Raw genomic sequence first — 27,822 nt, 5'->3', positions numbered from 1 at the left:
AAAATCTGAGAATAACTATAAGAAAGAAAAAAATCAAAATCAACAAACAGCTATGAACCAGAGACACACTATGGGGGCGGGGGCAGGGAAAGGAGGGATTGAGGTCAAAATAAGGGGGTTGCAATTGTATAAAAAAATTTAAAAAAATAATAATAAAAATCTGCCCACACTTGGTGATGTCCCCTTTGCCTAGATTCTAGAACATTCTTTCTGTCCACCACCATCTTCCCCTGATGTCCCACCCCACAAACTAGGTCAGCCTCCCTGCAGTTTACACATCCTGAGTCCCCAGTACTTTCCCCTTGAAGCATGTAGCACTTGTAATGAAAGAATTCTCTGGGGACTCTGCTTTGTGTCGGTCTCCCCCCTAGTCTGGGGGCACCCAGAAGGGTGGGACTGCATGGCAAAGGTCTCAGCCCAGACAGCGAGAGAGCATATAGCAGGTGCTCAGAAAGTGTTCATTGAATGAATGAGAGACCATCATTCATTCTGGAAGGTAAGACCAGAGACTATTGTCAGAACAGTCGGAGTGTTGAGGGAGCTTTGTTACTGGTCTTTTGTAAAATCGCTTACCTAGCACCCACCACACATTTCTCTCTACCCCTCTTAGAGGTACATATTCAATATGGACTTTGTCAAAAAAAAACCTCAAGCCATGTTGACAGTTGAACAATAGTGTTATCACAGATGTAATTTTACACTATATAGTACCTACATTGAAACCAGCAAAGGAAATCAGGTGAAATGAATTTTTTTTTTTAAAGATTTATTTAGTGTACAAGAGCTGGGGTACAGACAGAGGTGCAGGGGTGAGAGGATTCACCAGAGACAGAGCGGGGAACAGGACAGACAGATCAACCGAAGCACACTGCTGAGGGGAGCAGCGGGCGAGACAGGAGAGGTCTGCTGCGCCATGTGGGCTGCTCCCTGGCGGCGGGCTGGGGATCAAAGTCGCGCTGCAGGGGCTGTGGATCGCCTCATAGGTTGCGTCCTAACCCCTTGCCGCCCACCAGGGAGGTCCGAAATGAATTTGAATAATAGATTTTATTCAACCCAATATATCCGAAATGTTATCGCTTCCACATGTAATAATCCACATGCACCATGCCGGGAGCTGTTGTACTTTCTCTTCCGTACTGAGTTTTGAAACCTGATGCGTCGTTTGCTTTCATGGTGCACCGCGGTTGGAACCCACCACGTTTCCAGAACTTAGGGACCACGTGAGCTCCTGTCTGCCCTGTTGAAGCCTTAGAGGAACCACTGTGACTTCAGGCTTCTTCCCAGAGTGTGTGCCACCCTGCTTGGACATGGGGGACTTTCTCATATCGCCAAGAGAGGCGAGCGGTGAGGTTCATCACCCAGCCCTGGGCCGAACCTCAGTTGCAGGCAAGAAGGAAAGGGTCCTTCATACCCAGAGATATTCTAGGGCTTGATGCATGTCTCGAGTTTTGCAAGGAATCCTCCTGTATTAAATGGCCTGATCTCCCAGCAGCCCTCTGAGGGAGGATGTCATGTTTGTCCCATTTTACAGAAGGGACGTCAAGGTACAGGGGTTGAAGTGACCACCCGGCCTGAGGCACACAGCTCCTTAGTGGTGAAACTGGGGTTTCACTCTGCTACTCAAGTCTGCCTCTGTGAATGGAGCATCGCACGACTGGCCCCTGCTGTTTCTCCAGGGTGGTGTCACGGGACCCGAGTTAGTGCAACCCCTTGGATTTGTTCATTAACAGATAATGTTGAGCACCATGTATGCGCTAGAGAATGTGCTCACAGAACTTCGTTCTGGGAGGAATTAAAAACAGACACACATACACCACCCAAGTGGGGTTCACTGGGATTCGTAAGAAAAACCCAGCTCCGAAGACAAGTCACTGACAAGTAGGTGTTCCGCTAGATTCATCACTTGGACTGTGAGGCGGGAGAGGTAGATGGGTGCAGGGAGAGTAAAGTCATTCCGTCCCATAAGTTCCTTGAGGAGATAAGAAAGGGAGCCGGTGGGTGCCAGGAGCACCCCAGGCCTATGCCACGGGGTTGGCCACCAAGAGCCAGGATCCTGAATCATAGTCAGGAGTGGAGGATGAGATAGTGCTGAGCCCCAGAAAGAGCTTCGAATAGGCGTGTGGGGGTAGCTCATCACCACTGGGTCACCCAGTTGACCGTGTATTCAACAGTCAAGGGCATTTATCAAGCACTTCTGTGCTAACCCTTAACATGCAGCTTCTTGTCAGCCCAGAACAACCCTCGGCAGTTGGCTTTGTCATTTAGCCCCATTTTTCAGATGAGGAAACAGGCTTAGAGAGGAGGGGTGATGTGCCCAAGGTCACACAGTGGCGGGGTTGCGTGGAGCTGGGGTTTGAACCTGGACTCACTGACTCCACACTGTGACCCTCCGTTTCCTCTCCCCTCCATCCCACGTCTGTCCATGTGGGAATTGATCAGATTTGCTTGTAGACTCAGATGCCATGGTGACACGTGACTCTCTCTCTTGTTTCCGAAGGTGGTGGCCCTTAGTAAGCGAAGTCAGGAGGCTGAGGCCGCGTTCCTGAGTGTTTACAAGCAGTTGATTGAAGCGCCAGGTAAGACCACTGGAACCATAAATAATGAACAAGAAACTGCCGTTCAGACCATCACACGGGGCTTCCTCACAGTGGGGTCTGGGGACAAGCCAAGACCTCCGGATGAGGCTGGACCCTCCATGAGTGGGACTGTGGGGGTCTCGGGATCTACACCCAGTGTAATGTGACATGTCTGCACATGGCTTCTCCATTTCCCCCCATTGACTTTAGAGGCTTTGGGGAGCTCCTGGCAAGCTCTTCCATCTGGACCTTTTTGGGAAACTGAATCTCTTATGTGCAGAAAACCCAACCCCATTGCCATAAAGGGCAGAAGGTGCCCAGGGCTCCACCAGCAGAAGGCGCTAGAGAAAAGACCAGAACTATTTCCCCCAATGTGACACATTCAGCTTCAAAAGCTTGATGTGGAGAGTAAGTCAAACCCAAAAGAGTGTGTACTATATGACTCCATCGACATGAAGTGTGAAAACAGGCACAAATCAACATCAGCACTATTCACAATGGTCAAAAGGGGGAATAAACCCAAAGGTCCATCAGTAGATGAATAGAAAGATAAAATGTGATCAGTTCCATACGATGGAATATTATTCAGCCACGAAAGGAATGAAGTGCGGACATCTGCTACAATGTGGATAAACTTCAAAATACGACACTGAGTGAAGAAGCTAGACGTGAAGGTCACACAGCATAGGCTCCCGTTTACCTGAAATGTCCAAAACAGCAAATCTAGAGAAATTAGTCAGATTGATGCTTGCCAGGGGCTGGGGGAAGGAATAGGGAATGACTGTTAATGGGTGCGAGACTCCCTTGGGGCAGGTGAGAGGATTCTGGAACTAAGTAAAGATGGTGATTGCACAACATCGTGAATGTACTAAAACCACTGAATTGTGAATTGTACATTTTAAAATGGTAAGTTTCATTTTAACAGAAATTTTACCTCAATTTAAAAAAAAATTGAACCTGTACCATTAGAAGTCAAGAGAGAGTATACTCTTGGGGGGCAGGGAGGGGCCATGAGTTCCTGAAAAGGACCTCTGGGTGGGTTACAGAGCTGTGGCAGTCTGAGAACATTCACCTGTGTGTCTAAGATCGGTTGATACATTATATACGTCTGCAAAGTGTCCCTTTTTTCCGATGTCCCATCCTCTGCCACCCAGAATGGGAGCCAGAGGTAGTAGTTTGCTTAGCACTAGTGGAGCTTGGGGGAGACCCCGCTATGCTTACTCCTTGCACCCAGACAGCCCCCAGTCCTTTATCGGGTCCTTGATGTCCCTTCATAGGGTTCCTATCCACCTTTTTGCCTATAAATATCTCACCCTCAGCAGAGGTATCTGGAAAAATTTAGAAAAATATACCCTCTTATTTCCCACCCTTTTCAGTCCTTCGGGTCCTGTAGTTTCAGCGACAAGTGCACTGGAAGGTAACTCAGTGCAAACCCCAGAGGTGCTTGCTCGGAGCCCCCACGGGGGCTCATCCACCGGACCCTGCAGTACCTTGTCTGTAACTCCAGGGGGCAGCCCTGAGATGGCGCATACTTCCTATCAGGTTCCAGACCCGTCTGTACAACTTAAATTAATTCACCTCGCTGAGCATCAGTCTCCGCCTTTGTAGTCTGGAACTAATATCAGCACCTGTGTACAGTTGTGAGGCTTCAGTGTGTGCGGCCCATAATATACACCTGCTAAGTATTGGTTACTCTCATTATCAATTACATGTCTGGCTTCCCTAGGAGATGTGCAATTCTCCAAGCCTGGGACTGAGTCATACCAAATTTGTATATTCAGAACCCAGTACACAGTGGTGCCTAATAATTGCTTGTTGGCTGATTTAGAGATAAGACTCGGGTGCAGAAAAGAAAGGATTGTTTGTTTGAAAGGCACTTTTTCAACTAAAGCCTCTGCTTGTCACATGTTTACTAGCTGGGATAGCACTTATTGAGTACCTACTGTGCTCCTCCCACTCACTAGACTCTGGGAACAAGCCAAGGGTCTGCAGATGCAAGCATCGGCTCAGCCCTTGGGGGGCTTTATTCTAGGAGACAGAGGTGACAGACCGTTGCTTCAGTAATCTGTCATCCAAAACCTGGGCGGCAGCAACTCTACTGCTCGGGCCTGAGGAGGGGCTACAGACCCTTTGAAAAACAGGCATCATTTCTGGAGTTCCCTACGTGACCTTCATCTTTCTGGACATAGAGTTATTCACACAATACCAGAGCCAGAACCACACTACCAGTCGGGAACATGGCACATGGGCACAGAACTTTCCAGAAGGTCCTTGTGCCCTCTAACCCCTCTCCCCAAAGTGTCCTTCCAAATCCAGTGCTGACTCCACACCTATGATGTCCCAACTCCGCTCCCCAGAAATGGAGGGGTGGGGGAGGCGTACATCCCAGCTGTCACGGAGCCGCAGAGTGAGGATGAAGACGCTGTACGAATGGCCCCTTTAGGGGCTCTAATTCATTTTCAAGACATTTAAGAATAACAAAATGTTTTAATGATTTCTTAGGGGAATTAGGAAGACATATTTTTGTTCTCATTAAATTTTATCCTCAGACACAAGAACCAAATGTCAGATGTGTTTTGGGGGCTCCGAGCTTCTCAGCTCACTGTCCTCCTCCCGTTTCCCTCAACCCCTCCTTAAAAATAACACTCCTGGACATTTTTGCCAGGGTGCACACACTCCTGTTTTTATATTTTTTGACAGGCAAATTATTTGTCGAAATGCTCTCTCTCTCTCTCTCTCTCTCTCTCTCTCTCTCTCTCTCACACACACACACACACACACACACACACACACACACCCCCGAAGCCACACAAGTCCTGATTCAACATTTTTGTTTTGAATGACTACTGCCAACACAAATCTTTGGCAGAGAATGCGATAGAGCGTGATTGCTCAGCAAGTATTTTGATAAGTGTGCAGCCTGTATGTCTGTAATTACGAAAGAAAACCGTAAATCTTTTGGATATTGTTCACACAGATGTGGCGTGAAGTGAGAAAAAAAGCAGTAAAACGTGTTAAAAGCATAATTAATGTCATTGTTGTGGAGGATGATTTGATTTAAACCTTTCTGACTTCTGTATTGGTGACGGCTGATTTCTTTATCGTGCTCGGAGTCACTAGGTACCGACCCAACCTTCAGAAAGCCAACTTGTTAACTGAGTGATTAGTTAAAAGCAGGGAGAGAGAGAAAGTGAGAGAGAGAGACTGAAAGAGAGAGAGAGAGAGAATGGTAAAACCAAAGAAAGAGTAAATAAGAAGACAGGCAGACGAGCATTGCTGAAGAAGAGGTGAGTGTCTCAAAATGGTCTTTTCCTGCCTTGTTTTGGTTTTTAAAGACCCCATACGGGAGGGGATGTCTCTCCCTGTTCCTTCTTTCGGGAGAGGTTAACACTGATCAGTTTAGGGGCTCGGCCGCAGCCGTGTTAGACACAGCTGGGTGGGGCCCTGTGATTGCTATTTCTGAGCTGTGTGACCTTGGGCAGGGGTCCGAGCCTCTCTGAGCTCTGATGTCTGTGTGGTTAACAGAGGGATAATAATAGAAGCTGCTGGTTGGTGGACATGAGGATTTAATACACTATGCGTGGAAGCACTTAGCAGGGTCTGGTTGTAGCTGCCCTTGCAAAGTTGACATCAGGGTGTAAGTTGTATGAACTGGAAGCGCTGGCTGATGGTTTCACAGGGTCTGTCTGTTGTCAAGGACGTTGGGTGAGCAGTTTAGGCAACGGGGTTACCAAGTCTTTGAAGTAGGAAAATGCTTTATGATGTTTAGTGGTTTTACATTTTTCTCCCAGTGATAAATGTTAAATGTGGCACCATCAATTTCAGAATTCAGAAAAGTAGAAGGGAGGGAAAGCTACACTTGGAAACGCAGTGGGAACATTTTGGGTTGGTTTTCAGATCTTTCTCCCTTGCACATTTTCAGAAAGGGCTTTCGTTCTACTTGTACTATTTTGAGCACTAGTCCTTTCACCCACCACAAGCATCCGTATTTCCCTATGTGCTTACAAATTCTGAGTAACTCTGCCTTATCATGTATAACACTCTTTTGTGTGGCTGTGTTGTAATTTATTGAGCTCACCTCTCCAACACTGGCTTTTGGGGTGCCCTGAAGCACAGCTTATTGGCTCTGTCCTGTAGTTCCAAGGACAAGGAGGAAAGTTTGGGAAGGAAAATATATGGTGGCCATAAACCCAGAATCATGGTCCAAAAGAATAAGAATTTTTTTCTCCTAGCTGATTTATTTTGCATTCATTTATTTTTCTGGTCACACTAATTATCTTTTCCTATGTTATGAGCCATTCGTATGTATTTTTTGTGAATTTTTGATTCATGTATCCTTATTCCATTTTTCCATCTGAGAGATGATTATCTTAGTGATTTGCGGATGCTCTTTGTATATTAGGGATATTAACCTTTGTCCTGGTAGATGCATTTCAGATCTTCTTCTCTAGTTTGCCTTTTGTTTCTCTGGTTTGTTTATAAAGTCTCTTGTATATTGTATATAGCATCCATTCAAATATATTTTGAAGATAGTAGGGAAGCTTTCCAAACCTTTGCTTCTTGGCTTCTAGATTCTATGTCATATTTTTAAACCCCTTCTTGTATCAAATTTTAGGGCTTGTTAAGTACTTTTGCTATCTTAATTTCTTTTATTTGAATCTTTGAACCATCTGAAATAAATATTGATAGAAGCAGTGAGGGAGGTTAAGAATTTAGCTTTGTTTTGTACCAAATGACTAGTTCTACCGCCATCTAGTGGATAAGCCTCCTTCACAGATGGAGCGAGCTCAGATTTTATAGTAACGTGAGAAGCTCCACCTGTCCACCTCTCCTTCCCCTTCTGCCCAGTGAGCCTCTGTCAGGTTGTTCCTTTAGGAGTCAGGGGAGCAGAAAAGGGTATTTAACCCATAAAAATGGGAACGCTTAAGGATGGTAGATATTCCCAAAGATGGTTGTTAACTATGGACGGCTTTGTCCCAGGTCCGGCCACACCTTTGCTCATTTCCTCTGCCAGGAGTGCCCTCCCCGCTGGCCGCCATCCACGCTGCACTCCTCCTCGCTGAGCCTTGGAAGAGGGTCAAATGAAAGCATCTGGCATGATGCTGGTACCCTGTAGGTGCTCAATAATGGCTGTTCCTTTCAAAAGGGAGGGCAGGCGAGGCAGCTCATCAGTGCAGCGCTGCACCCTGTGACTCCTCCTGCCTGAACCCCCGTTTCCTCTTCTGAAAAGCACGCTTCCCTTCCTGATACGCTGCGAAAATGAAGCGAGGTGAAAAGTGTAGTCTTAGCTGAGTGTCTGCTCTTGGTGGCGCCGTTCTTACCCCCTCCACCCTGGCTAAAGCCAGGGGACCCCCCAAAGCAGCCCTGGCCATGGGGGGACAAGAGCGTGGGCCACACCTGGCTCGCCACCATGTAAGGGCCCACACCCATATGCCGTCCCAAAGTTCAGACTCGAGGATCAACGCGAGTCTCGGTGCCTGAGCCTCCCACCCACGGGCGCCTGCAGCCCGGCGCAGATGGGGGAAGGCTTCTGTCTCGAGATATTTTGGAGGGGCGCGTGCATCCTTCTGCATATATGTTTCTCAACAGCCTCTCGGACAGCCTTTCCGGCTTCAGCTTTCCTAAAAAAGCTCTGAATGCACTTTCCTTCAGATGGACATGGTGGGAGGAATGAGACAGCTTTTCCTGGCTTCCCAGCTCGCTCCTCTAACCCCAAAGGCACTTTCGAGAGGAAAAAACACCAAGAGCATCAGCTAGTGGCGGAAGGCGGAACCCGGGGATCTGGGCCAGCTTCCCCCACGGTGCCTTTGGAATGCCTGGTGTGGTATTAAAATATTATAAACCCACTGCCAGTATCCTCCAGGGGTTTAGTAACCAAAATGAATTAGTCATTTTATTAAGCAGTTTATGCATAAAGACCAAGTTGATGGCCATAAGACAAAGGCGCTCGGCTTCCCAGGGTGTTCCTCCTGCCCCGCGCCTGCCAGGACCTGCCACCGACGGTTGTTTGATCTGCCGTGTCTGCCAGCGTGCTCGATTAATGCGAAGGATTTGCTGTGTCAAACTCTTCTGATTTGGGGTCCCTGTTTTTGGCTTTGTGATTCAGGTGGGATCTGAGGCCGTTTGATGCCGGCTGCCACTGCCCTCATCTATATATTGACTGTCTGGGCTGCAGGAGCGAAGTGGAGGAGCAGAGTCCCGCCCCAGACTCTGGGCCGCCACGTGTCTGGCTGGGAGGTTCCGTGGAAGGGCTGAGCCTGGCAGAAGCCCAGCTGCCTGGCTGCAGATGAGGACGGCAGGGAGGCCCTGTCCCTTCTCCTGACGCCAGGATATGAAGGTGTCAGATATGGGGGGCACGGGGGGGAAACGTAGGTAGTTTTGTAGATTGGGGGTCTACGGGGACCAGCACTTCCCGGAGTGAGGTCATCTGGCATCAGAGCAGTCTCGGTGTATAACACTGAAAGTGAATGGTTGCTCCCGGGGTCTGCTTCCTCCTAGTTGGAGACCACCCATGAGTCCCCCTTCTAACCCTGGCAGAGCCGGCTTCAGGCTCAAGATCTTGGGCAGGCAATGGGTGTGACTCGAATTTAATAACATCAGTTTTTTTTTCTGTTTGTTCTTATTCGTTGTGTTTATTTTTATGGTCAAAGCACCGTCTGTTTATCATGCAGAGCCAAGGAAAGATCTGTTTACAGATCCTGCTTATTACTCCAGAATATATTTAAGTTTTAAAAAAAATATAGATTCCCACCAGGACAGGTGAGGGTGGGGACCTTTATGAGGCTGGTGAGTGGTCTGGCGCCTGGTGCTGTGGCTGCCCTGGGTTCAGCATAAGTTCCCCCTCTTTCTGGCTCAGTGACCTTGGGAGTGACAGAGTGACTCTCCTCTGCTGGGTCACCTCTGGAAACTGGGGGTGATAACTCACTTGGTTGGTTCGTTTGATGATTGAATGAGATACAGATCCATGCAAAGTGCCTGGCACATGTGACTGGGGAGGAGGTGAAGAATGTCATTTTCCAAGACGTTTTGGCCACCATACTGTGGGGGTTGTCTGCCCCAGGCCCCATCCTCACAGTGTGGGTGTTCCCACGCTCTGGGATGGTAGCTGAAGCTTAGAGGCTTTCAGACCAGAAACGAGTAGTTGGAGGCTCAGACACTGCTCTCACCCCACCCTTGCTCTCCCCCTACCCCCCCCCCACATAGCAGTTGTGTCCAGACAGGCCTCCAGGGAGGGGAGGTAAAACTGGCACCAGGGCCTTCCTGGTGGTGCAGGGTTTAAAGACAACATTGTCAACCTCTGGCCAGCCACTGCAGCACGAGTTCGATCCCCAGCCAGCCAGGGAGCTACCCACAAGGCGAAGCAGACCTCTCCTGACTCATCCACTGCTCCCCTCAGCAGTGTTTCAGTAGATCCACCTGTTCTGCTCCCCACTTTGTCTCTGGTAAATCATCCTCTCACCCCCCGCACCTCTGGCCTGTGTGCATAAATACAGTTCTTATATGCATAAAGAAATCTTGAAGAAAAAAAAAACTGGCCCCAAAGTCACCCAGGACCTTGCCATCCTCCCTTGAGCCCCACATCCTCACCTGTAAAATGGGTCAGTCGTGAAGACAGAGCTACGTTGTGCTTTTGGGACAGTAACTCACAGACTAGCTCATAGGGGTAAAGGTGGCGATTGGGGTGTCCACCCCCCTTTCCTGGCCAATGTGGGCTACTTCTGGTGTTTCTTGCATCAAGGTCGCTCCCCCACAGCCACCCCCTGGAGATGGGATGCCTTGGTTAGCACCATCACCCCACACCCCCAGTCATCCTCTCCCTCATCCCTGCTTTATTTTTCTTCTCATCTCCCTCACTGCCTTACTTGCCCTCTGGCCACCCTCCCATCTAGAATGTCAACCCTAGGAAGGCAGGAATTTTCTTTTTCACTGTTTCTCCAGAAGCCAGAACTTCCTGGCACACAGCAGGCGCTCAGGAAACACTGGGCAACTGAAATGGCATCTGACACATAGTAGGTGTGCTAGAAAATGTGTTGATGTGTTGCATCAGGCAGCACCACACTGATAAAGAAATGGGAGTTGTGGAACAGGCTACATAACGCAGGATGCTGCGGAAGAGCAAGATCCTGGCCTTTTTATTGATACAGAGTATCGGTTGTAAGGGGGAGGAGCAAAAGGAAAGAAGGAGATTAAAGAAAGGGGAAGACTGTAGAAGATCAGGGATTGTGAGTCTGCCCTCCAGGCACTTCTCATCTGCTTGATGACTCGGTATTGTCATTGAGATCACTCCCTAATCCCCCGGCCCTGGTTTTAATCTTATCAACAAGGCTTCCACTGATCAGCTTCTGGGGTCCCTTGTTACACATCAGTCCTCTCCCCCCACCACCACCCTCCTGGCGTTCCCAGCCCTACCTCCTGAGGTATAAGGCGAGAGTAAGTGTTATGCATGGGTCTTCAACCCCGCCCCCCTACCACCCCCCACCCCGCCCGTGTTCCCGGTCATACCTCATGATGCATAACCTTCCCAGCGTGATCCAGCTTTGCCTTTGATTTGAAGGGCACCTTGCAGGCTTGGGCTCCTGTACCTAACTGACCAGGCCGTTTTGACCTTGCTTAGGATTTAGAACTATAGGTGACAAAATGGTGGCTGAACAGGCCACTTAGGAGTCGCAGACCCACATTGATGAATCAGTGGCTGCATTAAAGACTTAATGCCCAGGAAAGGGTCTGAGCAATGCATCATGCCCGACGTCATGGGGGTAATCACACAGTAGGTGTGCAGCTGTAACAGGGTGGTCCCCAGGAAAGGGGGAGGTTCCCTGTCCCACCCAAGGGAGGGTGGAGCTGAGCAGGAAGAGGAGAAGCTGCAGAAGGACTGAGGAAGGAAGGAGCAGGATGGAGCCAGGAGACCTGGAGGAGGTGCATGGAGCCTAGAGACACGTGAAGAAACTGCGCTTGTCTTTTGGTCGTGGACTGGGTGACACAGATGTGGGTGAGACCCGTGGGGAGGTGACCATGGCAACTTTTATCTTGATGTTGATTTTGCTCTTTTCCTTCCGGGCTTGTCCGGTTGTTTGTGACCCTTTTCTGTGGGTCCCCACTGGAAGATGCTTTAGACTTGTGGCAGGCTTTGGGGCCTTGTTCTGGGCCGACCCCATATGGATGGACTTTTACCCACGAGGGGACGGGTCACTTTGGGTGCTTCATTTAGAAACTAGACTCTTTGCCTTTCCTGTATTGTTTCCTAGTTGTATTAAAGTTCCTTCCCATTAAAGTCTCCTATGTTTTGTGTTGATGCGGCGGATGGCAGAACCCATTTAGAATAGGCAGGGTTGCGGGGCTTGGGCTGCCCCTCTCCCTGTCCTATAACACAGCCACTGCTCACCCAGGCTGCACCTACCTGAGATTGGAGCCCAGGACTGCTTGCTTGCTCTTCTGGCATGGCCTGTCTCCCCAGAGTGGTAGAAGGGGTGCAGCAGGAGGGAAGTGGGCTAGGCACGCTGAGGGCCTGTGACACACAAGCGCTCTGCCCAGCCTCCCCTGTTGGTATCTGGTATTTCTTACCACATGTTATGGGTGAATATGGGTGCCACCAAAAGATAATTTTGAAGTCCTAACCACTGACACCTGTGACACCTGTGGCCTGTGCAGATGACTTAAGTTCAGAGGAGGGCGCAAGGATGGACCCTGGTCCAGCAAGACCAGTGTCCTTGTAAGAAGAGGAGGAAGGAGAGGCTCAAGCCAAGGACACCAGTGGCCCCGGGAGCCCAGGGAAGGGACAGGCCAAGGGAGAAGGGCTCTGGCAACATCTGTTTCCCAGGCCCTGCCAGTGTCCCGCAACCACAAGTATGTTCTCCTGTGGTCCTGGAGGCCAGAAGCCTAAAATCAAGGTGTCAGCTGCTTGGTTCCTTCTAGAAGCACTAAGAGAGAATCTGTGTCTCTCCGTGTCCCCTCCTCTTCTTATAAGGACATCAGTCACGGGATTGTGATCCGTGATCTACTGGACCTCGACTCAATTTCATTTGCCAACACCCTGTTTCTAAATCAGGTCACGTTCTGAAGTTCCCGATGGATATGAATTTGGGGGAACACTGTTCATCCCAGTCCATGCCGCTCTCGGGGCTCCCTGTCTGCCTTGTGAGTAGGATTGCTCCCCTGGATTCCCCCATGCAGTCCCAGAGGCACCCACCTGTTTATATGGGCCTTTGAAAGAGACAGATGAGAATGTGTCACCTACTGCCCTGAGGATAAATCCATTCACATCCACGTTGCTGCCTAGGGCCTTGACCGAGCACCTCTCCGCTTGCCCCTCCCCCGCCCCGCCCCCCACAGACGCTCAGCAAAGCCGGGCCGAGAGAAGCAGGTATGTGGACTCTGCTTGAGGCTCCCCACACTCCCCATGGGGTCACATCCACAGGCTCTGAGGAGAGACCCTGTGACTGTCCCCTGTTTTACAGGTGGGTCACTGAGACCCGGGGGCGGGTATTGGTTTGGGCCCTCTGGGAAGCAGACAGATGGCATTGGATGTGCGCAAGGTTTGTTGGGCGAGACCCCTGTGAGGATGAGAGGAGATGCAGGAGAAGCATTCAGAAAGGGGTGCTGGTCTAAAACCTGGGGATGAGAGCGGCGGGAGGAGGATTGATTAGAGAGACATCAGACTGCAGTGCTGCCCCAGAAAGTCTCCGCCAGGCTGGCGGGGAGCTGGGGGCAGGGTGGACTGGGGTGTGACACTCAGAACAGGGTCTTAAACTGGAAACCCCCCGCCCCCCCCCCCAGCCTGCAGGCTGGAAGTCCAAGGTCTAAGCCAGCAGGGCGCGGGCTCTCCTGCGGGCTGCTGGCCCAGCCTTCCCACTGTGTCCTCAGGTGACCTTTCCTCTGCTGGGGGATACTGGTGCCGCTTCCTCTTTTCCTGGGGATACGATCCTGTGGGATTAGGCTCCCCCCATTATGGCCTCATTTCACCGTTATTACCTCCTTAAAGGCCCATCTCCCAATGTGGTCACGTGGGATTATGGCTTCAACATCTGGATGTGGGGGACACTGTTCTGTCCTGTAGTACGGGAGCTGCCTGTGCTGGCATCGGTAGGAGTGCCTGGCTCGGCCACCCCTGCTGGGCTGCAGTGGCCCAGAAGGAGTAGCACCTGGACACTGTCACCAACTCCTCACGGGAGGGGAGAGCTGGGTGGCCTGTTCCAGGGAGTCTGCTGGGTGCTGGGCACTGTCCGCGGGGCTCCTTGTCCCAGCTCCTGGCCCCGTGCCACAGACCCTGTGATCATCCCCATTTCTCTGGCAGGGAAACAGCGAGCGTTGGGTAACTCATCCAGGGATCCAGGGTTGAAGTCTGAAGGCGTCACAGCCTGGACGCAGCCCTCAGCTTCCCTGCCTGCACCCTCCCTCCTTGCCCCAGGGCGGCCTTGTGAATTCGCACATTCACACTTTTTGTGTCAAGTTCAGCCGGGAAGGTGTCTAATCATCACCTTCCCTGAACATCCCAGCTCGAAGGGATAAGCCCAGGGCCAAAAGCACTCTTGGGCGGGACGCCACCCTCTGATGATCTGCAGTGTGATACACTTGTAATAGGAACGTGAGCAGGGAGCCCAGAGAGGTCTGGTTTTTTGTTTTTGGTTTTGTTTTGTTTTGTTTTGTTTTTTTGCCTAAAGTCACACAGCAAGTGAGCTGCAAGGCCAAGGACAGAGCCCCAGTCAGGTACTTCTGTCCTAACAGTAAGAACCACCACCCCCTGCCCCCATGCCCTGACTCACAACAGCTTGGCTCATTGACTGAAAAGAAGGTCTAGTACACTGAGTTCAAATCCTGCCTCTACCACTTCTAAGCCTGGCAACCCTGGGTGTCTCCTCTCCTCTCTGAGTCTTCATTTCCTTGTCTGCAAAATAGACATGGCAACATCCACCTTACTGAGCCATCGTGAGGATGAAGATAGACCTGGCAGTGAGCAGAGACGGTTATGGTGTAAGAGGGGCTACCCCAAGTCCTAAGACCCCAGGCAACTTGGTGCCAGAACAAGGCACCCCCTCTTCTAGAGAGGCCATTGCCATCTGCCAAAAAAAATTGGTACCGAATATCTCAATCCACAATGTGACTGTAATTCCCGTGCGCACCCTTGGCAGTGCACAGCCTCCCCAACTGTACACAGCAAGCCCTGAGTGTTACTGTTGGCTCTCATGTCTCCCTGCCCTCGCTTAAGGCATCCTTCTCCCTTCTTTCCTACTGAAATTCTATTCCCAGGAGACCCACAATGAAGTCCTTTCCTACCTGTCATTGCCTCCCTGTTACTCAGACTGGCCCAGGCATAACTGCAACCCAAGGTCTAACACCCTTGACTTATTCGTTGGGCCTTCGGAGACTCTCTGGCAGCTGCCAGGCATCTGGTACAGGGCCCCTGTCACCAAGATCTGGACCAGCCCCCCAGACATACAGCACCCCGGACAGATGGCATTTTCTGAATCGTATGGTTCAGTACTCAGCAAGGTCCAAAAGACCAAGCCAAGGAGTACCACAAGCAGAGCTGGGGTGTGAGAGCTGCCCCCTCAGATCTCCCCAAGAACTACGTATGTTTTTTTTTTTTTTAAAGATTTATTTATTTATTTATACAAGCATTGGGTATAGTCAGAAGCGTGGGAGGGTGAGAGAATTCACCAGAGCCAGAGCGGGGAGCAGAGCAGGCAAAAGGACCGAAGTACACTGCTGAGGGGAGCAGCGAGCGGCAGGAGAGGTCTGCGCGCCATGTGGGATTCTCCTCCTGTGGCCGGGGAGCAGCCAGGGATCGAACCGGCGCTGCAGAGGCTGCGGGCAGCTTCGCAACCCAGTGCTCAACCGCTGCGCCACGGGGGAGGCCCGAACTACGTATGTCTTTTGTGAGCGCTTACTTTGAATACCGGGTACTGTGCTAACTGCTTTATAAAACTTGTTTGTTCACATCTCAACAGTAGCTTTGGTAATTGCTGCTGGCTCCATTTTACAGAAAGGAGAACTGAGGCTCGTAGGGTTGAAATGCTTCACTCCAGACCCCAGGCAACTGGCAGAGGTAGATTCGAACCCAGATTGCTCTGCCCACAGCATCCTGCCCTGCCTCACCTCCTCCCACCTGCTCTCACTTCCACCAAACTCTGCTCAGGTCAAGCTTTCTCCTTCTGCAGCTCCCAGAGGCCTCTGGTCCTGTGCACCTACCTCGTAGCCTCGGTGATTGATGAGACATTTACTGAGTGATGACTGTGTGTCCCCAAATGAGACAGACCACCCAAGCCTCTCCCCGCCTCCCTTCCCTGCAGCAGGCTATGGGGTTCATCCATCCCGCTCCAGCCACACCAAGCTGTGTGCGTTTCCTTCACCTCCGGCCCATGCCATTGCCAGGAGAGGCCTGGGTGGGCCTGAACCCCTCGCCCACCCTAAGCATTTGTTTCCCTCCACCCTTTTATTCTGTGGCCCAATTTTTACCAGCCTTGGAATTAACCTATTGGACCAGTGGCTTCTTGTGTTGTTTCAGGTTCAGAGCCAAAACTGCTAACTTTTACCAGAGTGGAAAGGTTTTAGTTGCGACTATGCATGTTACCAAAATAGGAATCTGTTGGGGAGGGGGTGTCCACACTGCAACGGTATGAGCATGTGTAATTCAGTTAGGGGGAAAGGCTACAAAGCTCTTGGCTCGGGTGACAGCGAGCAGGACCAGGCTGGGGCGTTCCTGGCAGCCGCAGGACGGCAGAGCACCGTCCTGGCAGCTGTCACCAAAACCTAGAGAAGGGCCAAGGCTTGGGATCCAGAGCATGGCAGGTGGCTTAAATTTGACGCCTGTGTTTATGCCACTTTCCAGAAGCATGGTATCAGCACCACTGTTAATGTTAATTTCGGGAAGTACTCTCAGCACAGCCCAGTTGTTACCTGTTCTTATCTTTTGTGTATCTCTTTTTTGGTGTCTTCTCAATAAGGGATTGGCTTTTAATTGATGCCTCGAGTTAATCTATCTCAGTTGCCCCCACCTCTCGGTCTCAGGGACATTACAATGTCGAACCTACCTCGTTCTGCCTCTGTCAAAACCAGCTCAGCAAGTATATCCATCAAGGTTCTTGCATGTCCAAGGGGCAGATGCTGACTGGCAACATTATGAAGCAGGAAAGGAACTTACTAGAAGGCCAAGGGTGGGGAAGAGTGGTGAGAATTGGCATGGGCAGCACCAGGCCAGCAGACAGCTGGACGGAGGGACCGTGATATCCACTCTGGAGTCATATCTCAGGGCAGAGTGTCCTCTTGGCCAGGCTGAGTCCCGGGCCCTCCTTGCCAGTGTAGGGTGGGACATCTGGACTGACAGCCCTCTTGGAAGCTGAGAGGGAATCAGAACCACACATGCTGTCTGGCCAGTAGGGGAAGTGGAGACCTCAGGAGAAACGGGGAGAAGGTCTGCGCCCTGAGGAATCCCCATTTGCTTCCCTTAAAGACGTATTGGCCCTCAGACCTCTGCCAGAGAATCTTTAGGACTAAGGCTGTAGTGTTTGATGTGCGTCCCAGGGGTTCTGTGTGTGCCCCCCATTAAGAACCATCAGGGACCCTTGAGGAACTCCAGTTCCCTAGCCAGGTATGGGGGGCAGAGGGGCAGCCTGCCGGATGCCAGCCGGCTCTCACTCCCTCCTCTTGGGGAAGTGACTGCATGTCCCACCTCAGTTTCCCTGTCTGTAAAGTGGGGCCACAAGCATTCCGAGCTCAGAGTGTTGTGGTAAAAACTGAATTCTAACCCTTTCAAAGTGCTTGAGCTGTTAGGATCCAAATGCATCCTGACTTGGGCTGAGTCATCTGAAACTGCCCCCCCCACTCTCTCCTTCAAACTGGGGAGCCAGGAGGCAGCATGGTGTGAGAAGAAACCCAAGGCCCTGTCACAGCCCTGCCGCCAGCAGACTGCAGGCAAGTCAGAGGACCCACTTTCCCCATCTGTGCTCTGGGGTGGGCGTGCTGGACACATCGAGCTAGCTGAATGGTGGGGGGCTATGTCTTGTCTCCACCGGGCAGCCTCCTGCAGACAACAGCTCCCAGAAAGCCCCCCAAGGGGAGACAGCCACCAGACACTTAGCAACACCTACTGTGCACCTCACTGCACAGATGTTCTCTCTCCCGGCCTTGCAATCACCCACATGTGGCCCCACTTCACCGGAGGAAATGAGGCCCCAAGGACTCAGCCAACTGCCGGAGAGGTCCCGCGCCCAACTTGGAGTTGAAGCTGACACCCGTCAACCACACTGCCTGTTGGCCTTCTCTTGATCTTCCCCGTAACTCCACAGTAGGAACTGTGGTGTTTTCCTGCTTTATAAGGGGGGAAACAGGTTCAAGGCCCCAAGGGATTTGCGCCCTAAGCCAGACTTCAGCTTCTGGGAGCTCTACCCCAGAGTGCAGAGGAGATGAAAAGTCAGAGCCTTGAAGGCCCCTGAGGCTTACAGAGTGTCTGCCCAGCCCTGCCCTGCCCGTCTGGCCAGAGGCTGGAGGCTGCCAAGTTGGCCTCCCCGGCGTCGGCCTCCCGGGGGCCGAGCAAGGCGGGAAACAGTGACAGGCAGGGCCTCCAAGCAGAAAGAAGCGTCAATGCCGATCCCTGTGCCGGGGTGAACGACATCCCCTGTCACCAGAGTGCAATCTGCGACTTGGACTCACTAGCCGGCCCCCCCAGCCGCACAGGACCCTGCCCCCCTGCTGGCCCCGAGCGAGCCCTCCCTGTTGATCTAACGCCCCTGACCCCAGCAAGCGCTCGTCGCCTTTTTCTCCCTTTCTCAAAAACCAGGACACAATAGGAAGCATTTCCTTGAACTTATTAAAAAATCCAGACTTGTAAATTAATTTGTCCGTGTTGTACAAAGGCAGTGCAGATGGACTCATTAGCATGCACACAACAAATAATTATAGATGAATTTTTAGCTGGCCTGCCTAATGCGCTTGCTGGGTTAATTATGTCAATGTATAATTACATCAGCCCGGGGAGACATAATGGCATACCCCGCTGAGCAGGCCCTGCCTAATGACGGGGCGGGGGCGGGTGCTGACGGAGGGGATGACGCCCGGCCTTCCCGCGCACCTGCTTACCTCGCACAAACGCCCATTGTCCAAGCCTCCCGCTCCCCAAACACACAGGCGGCCCGGGAGGGATCAGACACAGCGACCTTGTTCCAGCCCTACCTGAAGGCCTCGTGTGCAGGTCCTGCCCGTTTCTTCCATGGGCAGATATGGATTGAGTTGGACTGTGCTAAGCCCAAGGGGTCTGGTGGGGGAGCACAAACAGATGCGGTCCCACCCTCCCTTGTTACAGAGTTTGCAGTCTCGTGGGTGTTAATTATGTGGACTTGCAAATAAATTGTTACTGCAATGAGTGTTGTGAAGGGAAGGGCAGGCAGCTGGGAGAGCTCAGATCAGACGACTGACTGGTCAGGGAAGGCTTCCGGGAAGAAGTGGGCATCTGAATCACAATATGAAAATCATAAGCTTTGACCAGATAAAAGTGTGGGGAAGGACAGAGTGTTCTTGGAAGACTCCTGCCTCTGCAAAAGCTATGGGGCGGAAAGGTGCATTTGAAGAACAGAGGAAAAGACCAGTTTGTTCGGAGCAGGAATGGCGAGGGCTTCCATTTATTCTGAGCTGACCCTGTGCCAGGTGCAGTGTTGCACACTTTACGTGGATCCTCAACACAGCCCCATGAAACCAAATTTCATGTTGAGACACAGAGGTAGAGTTGCTTGCCAACAGCACACAGCAGTCCCACAGGCAAGGATAGATTAGACCAGGACCCAGACACTTCTGACACCACAGTCCATGCTTTTAATCTCTGCCCCTCAGCCGAGAGCAGTGGCCAAGCAGAGGCAGGCAGGAGATCCCGGCAGGAAGAAAGGGCTCAGGACATTAGAAAGGACTGGACCTGACCCAGCTCCTTGGTCTGCAAGCCTGGAGCTTGCCACCATGAGCACCTGTCTGTGGCTGCTGTGCTGAAATATCCGCACCACTGGACAGGAAGCCTCTGTGGTGTCAGAGAAAGACCCAGAATCCAGTGTCACCTATGCTCTTTAGCAAGTCACCTGGCTTCTCTGAACCACAGTTTCCCCCTCTGTGAAGACAAGCTGGATCCAAGCCAGCCTGCAGGAGATGCTGGGAGCATCTCAGGAACCCCTCCCGTGCCGGGTTTTGTCCCCGGGAGGGTGCTGCCTGCCATCTGGGGTTATTGGGGTTCTCTAGGTCTGGAGGAGGAGGCCGCGCACATCAGGTGAAAGGAGAGGAAACAGTTCCTGGCAGAAGCACCTGCAAGTGTCTCACCTTTTAGCTGTTTGGGCATGGGGGGTGGGGGGAGCATCTTACGTCCAGGTGTGTATTTCGCCCCTGGAAGGACTGTGGTTTTCTCGACCATGTGTGCAAATGATAGCGTGCTGATGCAGGGCCTCTGAGAAGCAGCCTGAGGCTACAGGGGCCAGCATGCAATGGGGAGCGGGTGGGCGGCACAGCATGGAGAGAGGCAGGAGCTGGGGGACAGCCTGCCAAAGTGCTGGGCAAGGTCTCGGGGGTTCCCCTGTGTCCCCCTTGGCTCCTGGTCCCCACTGCCACAGGCCTGTCTGGAATGGCCGTGGAAGGCTGCCTCAGTTGGTGTTGTCAGGGTGCCTGGCAGCCCTTGCTCAGGGCCACCCCGTGGCTGGAGGTGTACAAGACGTGCCCCAGGACTGCCACAGGTGGTATTGCAGAATCAAGGAAACACAGTTCTTACAACAGCCTTTATTGTCATTCCCCCACACACACCCCTGCTATGCAGGACACCTGCACCTGTCCCCCCCGCCAATAGCTCCCCCAAACCATGTAGGCACCCTTGTGGATGGCAGTCCCACAGGGGGATCCACCAGGCCCTCCCTGGGTTGGGCGACCCCCTCACCTGTCCTCTCTCTCTCCACGCAGACCCCGTGCCTGTGTTTGAGGCGGCTCGTGGCCTAGACGACAGACTGCAGCCCCCCAGCCTCGACCCCAGCGGGCAGCCCCGGCGAGACCTCCACACTTCGTGGAAGAGGCACCCCGAGCTCCTCTGCCCCAAAGGTACTGGGACACCCATAATGAACAGATGGGCTGTGGGTCCTCGGTGGCCAGACTCCTCAGTGGCGGGGAAGAGGGCCAGGAAGCTCGACTTTACCATTTTAGAAGCCAGATGGGTTAAGGTACACATCTGCCGAAACTGACCCACATCTCACAGGCCTAGTATACTTGAAGGACTGCACTCCATGCAGTCACTCAGGGCCCCAGGCTGTGCTGGGCCTTCTATCTTTAATAACACATGCTATCCGGGGCCTCCCTGGTGGCGCAAGGGGTTCAGCACAGCACTGTGAAGCTGTTTGCAGCCACTGCAGCACGAGTTAAATCCCGGCCAGGAAGCTACTCACATGGTGCAGCAGACCTCTCCTGTCTCCCTGCTGCTCCCCTCAGCAGTGTATTTCAGTCAGGCTGCCTGTTCTGTTCCCCACTCTGTCTCTGGTAAATCCTCTCACCCCCATACCTCTGGCCTGTACCCCAGTTCTTGTATGCATAAATAAGTCTTTAAAAAAAAAAATAATGCATGAGCCGGCCAACCGAACGAGAATGTGGGGGTGGGAGTGTCCTGGCCTCAAGTGGCGTCATCACGCCAGCTACATCGCATTGACCAAAGCTCAGTCATGTTGCCGCTGTGAGATGTGAGGGAGGGGAAAGCACTGAGCAGCACCTCAGTAAGCTAGACCTAGAGCGACCCCGAGACCCAGCAGTTCCACTCCTGGCTGTGTACCCCAAACGAGTGAAAACAGAGACTCAAATAGAAACATGTCCCCAGATGTTCACAGCAACCCACTCGTGGCAGCCGGTGGAGGGTGCAGCCAAGGTCGGTCACTGTGACCGTGCCCCATACGCCCCAGGCTGTGACGGCCTGAACGGCCATGACGCCCTGATGCCGGCAGCCGGGTGGAGGGTGCTAGGCAAGGAGCGACATGCAGCGTGTGACTCAGTGATGAAAATCGTCCAGAGCAGGCAGATAGAGCAGATCGGGGCGGCTCCAGGGGCTGGGGGCACGGGGAGTAGAGTCTGTGTCCGGGGGGTGGCTTCCTTTTGGGGTGCAGCCGTGTCCTGGGGGGAGTGGCGTTGGTCGCACAATACAGTGAAGACAGTAAGTATAATGGTGTGTTTTCTCTCATGTATATGTGCCATGATATCTTAAAGATAATAAGCAGCCAAGGAGGCAGGAACAGGTCCCTGAGGTATGGGAGACCCCAGGTACACTGTCTGGGACTAGCGGGACAGGCACTTGACTTCCCCGTGGATGGCTGCTGCCTGCTGGCGGGGTGACAGGTCCCCACAGCCCGCGCCTGGGAAATGATGGTGCTCCCGCACCGTCTGCTGTACTCAGCCAGGCCACGGTGGTTCTCGCTCTTTTTCTCCCTCCAGAGCAGAGAGAGGGGCCGTCTCCGGCGGGGCCCACACTGACTGAGGGGAGCCGCCTCCCGGGCATTCCCAGCAAAGCCCTCCTGACAGAAACTTTGCTGCAGAGAAATGAGGTGGAGAAACAAAAGTGAGTGGGGGTCACCGCGGGCCCCCTCTGCTGGGAGGTGGGGCTGGAAGAATCACCCTGCCCAGGACCCTTGGTATCTGGGCGCAGACCCAGATTTCCGCCCTATTTCAGCAGCACAGTGGCCAGCCCTGGACAGGTCACTTCATTTCTCTGTGCCTAGTTTCCCCATCTGGAAAGTGGGTCAAGTGGGGGTGTGTTAAACATGGTTCTCCAGAGAAACAGAACCAGTAGAATTTCTTTTTAATGCATAAAGAGACCTGTTTCAAGGACAGGTCTGGCAAGTCCAGCTTAGTAAAACAGGCCAGCAGACGGAAACTGTCGGGCAGGGGGCTACACTGCCCTCCTGAGACAGAGTTTCTTCTTCCTCACTTTGAGCCTTAAGACCTGCAACTGGGGCCTTAAGACCTGGTGGCGCAGCGGTTGAACGCTGGGCTGTGAAGCTGCCCGCAGCCTCTGCAGTGCTTGTTCGATCCCCCAGCCGCTGGCGAGGGTCCCACATGGCGCGCAGACCTCTCCTGACGTGCCTGCTGCTCCCCTCAGCAGTGCATTTCATCAGTCTGCCTGTTCTGTTCCCCACTCTGTCTCTGGTGAATTCTCTCACCCTCCCGTGCTTCTGACTGTACCCAGTGCTTGTATAAATAAATAAATAAATCTTTAAAAAAAAAAAAAAAAAGACCTGCAACTGATTAGACGAGGCCCACCCACCTGATTGAGACTGTTCCTTTACCTCACAGTCGGCTGACTGTAGATGTCAACCCCAGTTCAGAACACCTGCACAACAACGCCTAGGCCAGTATGTGACTGGACAGCTAGGCCCTAGAATCTGACTGGGCAGGCCTGTAACACTGACCATCACAGGCAGTATCAGCTTCTGGCCTGCGGCCTGGCCTGCTGACGCCTGTCCAGCTTAGCTCCACTCCCATACGGAGGAGTGCGTGTCAGTGAGTGGACAGCCTTTGCATTGGCTGCTGCTGAGTTCTGGGGCCCTCCTTGGATGGCACTATGGTGCTCATCTCCTCTCTCCTTCATCCTTCTGCATATTTTCAGAGCCGACTACTGTGTGGCAGGCCCAGTTCTAGAGACACGGGCGTGAATGAAATAGACTAGACTCTCTGTCCTGCTGGAGCTTACTTTCACGTAAAGACACAAATGAATAAGATAAATAAATGGTGTGCTAGATGACAGTTATAAAGAAAAATAGGGGAAGAAACAGGGCTGTGAGGAGCTAAGGTTTAAGTAAGGTGATGGGGCAGGCTGAGCAAAGCCCAGAGGAGGTGAGAAAGGGAGTCTGGCCAGGCTGTAGGGGAATTTTTTACAGGCAGAAGGAACAGCCCGTGCAAAGGCAGGCCCAGTGTGTGGGGGTGCCAGGAAGGGAGTGTGACCAAGAGGGGCGGGACATGAGTGCCAAGTGAAGGTGTACTCCCTTCCCAGAGCCTGCGAGGCCCAGGCATTGCCTGAACACCCCTGTAGTGCAGCTCTGGCCCTGCTCTCTCGGCTGAGAGACTTGCCTCTCACTTGGGCTGGTCACCCCAATGTCCTGACACAGGGAGGGGAGAAAATTCCTCCCTGGGGGCCAGAACAGCAGCTGACAGTGAAGGAGCTGGAAGCAGGAGTTGCTCCCACTGAGGCACAGTCCTTCCAAAATCCCTTTTACAAAGAAACTGAGGCTGAGAAACGAAGTTGATGACTGCTGGGTGCCCCCAAAAATGCTGCCAGAAAGTAAATGGGGCCAGTTATGATGGAGTCTCAAGGTCCACAAAACAGTGGGGCAGCCAAGTGTCCGAATGTTCTTAGGGACCCATTAAGAAGACAGAGGTGGGGCTGCAGGAGGCGGGGAGGGTACAAAGTCTGTTCAGGGCCCAGGCAAGGCCCCACAGTGAGGCCTGAGCAGATCTCCTGTGAGCACTCGTCTCTCCACAGGGGCCTTCAGGAAGTACAGATCACTTTGGCAGCCAGACTGGGGGAGGCGGAGGAGAAGATCAAAGTCCTACATTCAGGTATGCATCTGGCTCATGTCCCCTTCCTGGCCCAGTCAGACCAGAAAGAGGAGTGGAAGGGACCATGACACTATGAACTTGGGCTCAGGTATTCTAGCATCACAGGGGCAAGAAGGAGTTTGGGGCAGGAGGAGGAAGGACCTACATTACCCAACTGGGGATCTGACCCCTGGTCTCCAGAGGCCATTTGGCTGAGGAGAGAGTATCTGAGGTAGAATTAAATCAGGGGTGGAAAATGGAGTGCCCTCAGGGCCCGGATTAGGGAGGCAGTAGGGAAGGGTGGGGTCTGAGGCAAACCGGAGAATCCAGGCCAGGTCCTTCAGTTTTCCTTAGGAAATCAGAAATTGTCTGAGGAACCTCTCGTTTTTCATAATGTACCTGTGTTTGTTGACTTCTTGTTCCGCTCACCTGCCAGGTCTCGGTGGGTGAGCTTATGGGTAGAAGGCCTTACCCAGATCCTAGAGTATCCTGAAGGTGTTGTAGGACTCATACCCCAGACATGGGACAGACAGCCCCTTCAACTCGCGTGGCTCTCCTCTACTCCACAGATGCATAGTTCTCTATACTCCCCACCACCCACTCCCCAACCCCGACCCTCCGGCCCGGCCACTCCCCATCCCTCCCACTGGTTGAAATGTGTCTAGGCAAGGAAACTCTCTACTTGTCACCAGTTCTCATTTCCTCGCTAATCTGAGCTTCACTCTGCTTTCCAGGCCTGGGAATGGGTTCCACCTTCTGGGTGTGCGGGTCTTCATTCTGGCTCTTTACTTTTTCCTAGCGTTAAAGGCCACGCAGACAGAGCTGCTGGAGCTGCGCCGGAAATACGATGAGGAAGCGGCATCCAAGTAAATGCGTGTCCTACTGAGCTGTGCCTCCCCCTCTGACCCTCCAGCCGTGCCTCCTCCTTGTGCCCGCCTTCCTCTAACCCTCTGCTGGAGCCGCCCATCCCATTAAGTACCCTTTGCTCCCCACCCACATGGGCACAGCGGTGCACATCCGCTGCTGTGCTGGCCTGCCATTCATGCACCACCGCAGACTATGGACATTCTGGGCCTCAGGCTGCGGGGGCCTCCTCACCCCAGCCTCCTGCGACTGTCCAGCTCCCTGGCACCACAGTCCAATCCAGACCTCACCTTTCTTTAGACTTTAAGATGTCACTTAGTTCACAACACTTATTCAGCACGTTTACCCCAGTGCTGTGCTGAGCCCTGGAACACACAGCCCTGTCCTAATCAGCTGAGGTGGGAATGCACAATGATAAATTCATTCCTTCAGACACTCTTGAGGCCTTACTGTCTGCCTGCATTGTTTTGGGCACAGGGTACAGGCCATGAAGGGAAGAATGGGGAGCACTGAGATAGAGTAACAAGAGTTGGGTCCAATTATCCTGGTAGTCAGGGAGGACTTCCCTGAGGAGGTGACCTGCAGAATGAGACCCAAAAGATGAGTAAATGACCACATGAACACCAGGCAGGGTGCCTTGGGCAGTGGAAACAGCTTGTGCAGAAGACAGTCCTGTGCGTGCAGCTCACTGTCACCAAATGCTCCCTACTGCCCTCCTGTACCCCACCTGGCCCTCACCCCACCCACACTAGGCAGAGGGGAGACCCTTAGTGCTGGCAGTCTGGGTGGGGCTAGTTGGGAAAGACTCCCTAGCAAGACAATTGGAGCTGAGTCTTAAAACTCGGGGTGTCCCAGGCAGAGCAGGGCCCAAGGCTGGGGGGGGCGTCGCTCTGCAGGCAGCTTTAGAGAGTGCTCCCCTCGGGGAGATGGAAGCCAGGCTGCCTGGAAGGGATGCAGTGCTGGGTCCCTTTGCCATTTCCCCACAGCGTGGGTTCTTTCCACCCCAGCCTGGTTTCTCCCCATAGGAAGGGTGAAGTTGTTATAGGACAGGGAGAGGGGCAGCCCAAAACCCCGCAACCCTGCCTATTCTAAATGGGTTCTGCCATCCGCCGCATCAACACAAAACATAGGAGACTTTAATGGGAAGGAACTTTAATACAACTAGGAAACAATACAGGTAAGGCAAAGAGTCTAGTTTCTAAGTGAAGCACCCAAAGTGACCCGTCCCCTCGTGGGTAAAACTCCATCCAAATGGGATCGGCCCAGAACAAGGCCCCAAAGCCTGCCACAAGTCTAAGCATCTTCCAGTGGGGACCCACAGAAAAGGGTCACAAACAACCGGACAAGCCCCGAAGGAAAAGAGCAAAATCAACATTAAGATAAAAGCTGTCATTGTCACCTCCCCACGGGTCTCACCCACATCTGTGTCACCTAGTCCACGACCAAAAGACAAGCGCAGTTTCTTCACATGTCTCTAGGCTCCATGCGCCTCCTCCAGGTCTCCTGGCTCCATCCTGCTCCTTCCTCAGTCTCTTCTTCAGCTTCTCCTCTTCCTGCTCAGCTCCACCCTCCCTTGGGTGGGGCAGGGAACCTCCCCCTTTCCTGGGGACCACCCTGTTGCAAAGTCACCATGCACAGACCGTGGGCTGAGGGGGTCAGCAGGCTGGGGGTGGCAAGGTGGGCGGGCACCCTGGTGACTGCCAAAAGCCTCTGCTCAGGGCCCTGTCTTTCTGTCTCAGGGCAGATGAAGTCGGCCTGATCATGACCAACCTGGAGAAAGCTAATCAGGTGAGGAGACGCCGCTGCGGTGGCGGGATCTCAGCTGGGCCGGGAGGGAGGGCTGAGCTCAGTCAGTGTTTGTCCGACTCAGTGCTGGAGAAGCCTTCCCAGTGGGGGCGTGGGGCTGAGACCTGGCAAATAAATGGAGAACACAGAGAGCTGGTGCAGTGGAGGGCAGAGACCAGAGGCAGCCTGTCCTGGAGCCCCTGCGGAGGCATCCTCCGCCAGCTCAGGACAGCGGGGGCGGGTGAGAGCAGCGCCCACAGGTGCCGGGCCCCCAGCTCGACTGGGACGTGGGTCTTCCGGCCAGACCTCATGAAGGAACCACATCCCACCTGAGCAGCAGTGATTCCCACGGGCCTAACCCGAGTGTCTCCCCTTCCATCAGCCAAGCCCTGGTGGACCCCAGCCTTCGCTGAGGCCCCCTCTGCAGCTCTACCCATCCCTAACCACACTCACCCCATTCTCCCCAGCGAGCTGAGGCTGCCCAGCGGGAGGTGGAAAGTCTTCGTGAACAACTCGCCTCTGTCAACAGCTCCATCCGCCTGGCTGCTGCTCCCCTCAGGGACCCAGCGGGTAAGCATGGGGAGACAGAGGTTGAGAACAACCACGTTGTGGGCATGAATATGTGGGTGACATTTGGTGGGTTGACCACCTGCATCTGTGTAACAGGGCATGTGTGCACACAGTGGATATGGCCTCTTCTGTGTAACGGGGCATGTGTGCACACAGCAGATATGGCCTCTCCTGTGTAACGGGGCGTGTGTGCGCACAGCGATATGGCCTCTCCTGTGTAATGGGGCGTGTGTGCACACAGCAGATATGGCCTCTTCATCACCAAGGTGAGTGTGTATAAAACAGTTCCTTGCTTCAAACACTCGGGGTCAACATACAGCCACAACTCTTAACTTTCCGAGCTTCCATCCACCCTGTGTAACAGGACATCTGTTATATTCCTTTGGAGGCCTCCGTGCCCTCCGATGTCCAGGAATGCCAGGGAGTTACCTGGGCCAAAGATCATCCTATGGATAGATGCCCTCAAGGGGGCGGGGGTGGAGTTTGAGCAGCAGTGTGTTTTGGA

At 52.9% G+C, this 27,822-nt stretch overlaps 1 protein-coding gene across 1 annotated transcript; it reads left to right on the top strand.

Moving 5' to 3' along the window:
- Positions 1 to 2,497: 2,497 nt before the first annotated feature.
- LOC119230341 (homeobox protein cut-like 2) lies at positions 2,498 to 27,317 on the top strand (the record flags this gene model as incomplete). The annotated part of the gene is made up of 7 exons (XM_037491375.1): positions 2,498 to 2,576; positions 20,493 to 20,627; positions 21,999 to 22,122; positions 24,043 to 24,119; positions 24,898 to 24,964; positions 26,702 to 26,750; positions 27,215 to 27,317. Coding segments are annotated over 7 exons (634 nt in total), but the record flags the coding sequence as incomplete, so codon positions are not given.
- Positions 27,318 to 27,822: the final 505 nt, after the last annotated feature.

Source organism: Talpa occidentalis, unplaced genomic scaffold (assembly GCF_014898055.3).
Source record: "Talpa occidentalis isolate TD23 unplaced genomic scaffold, MPIMG_talOcc4v2.1 talOcc4.676, whole genome shotgun sequence".
In the NCBI taxonomy this organism is placed as follows: domain Eukaryota; kingdom Metazoa; phylum Chordata; class Mammalia; order Eulipotyphla; family Talpidae; genus Talpa; species Talpa occidentalis.
This window is presented reverse-complemented; position numbering and strand designations above follow the sequence as displayed.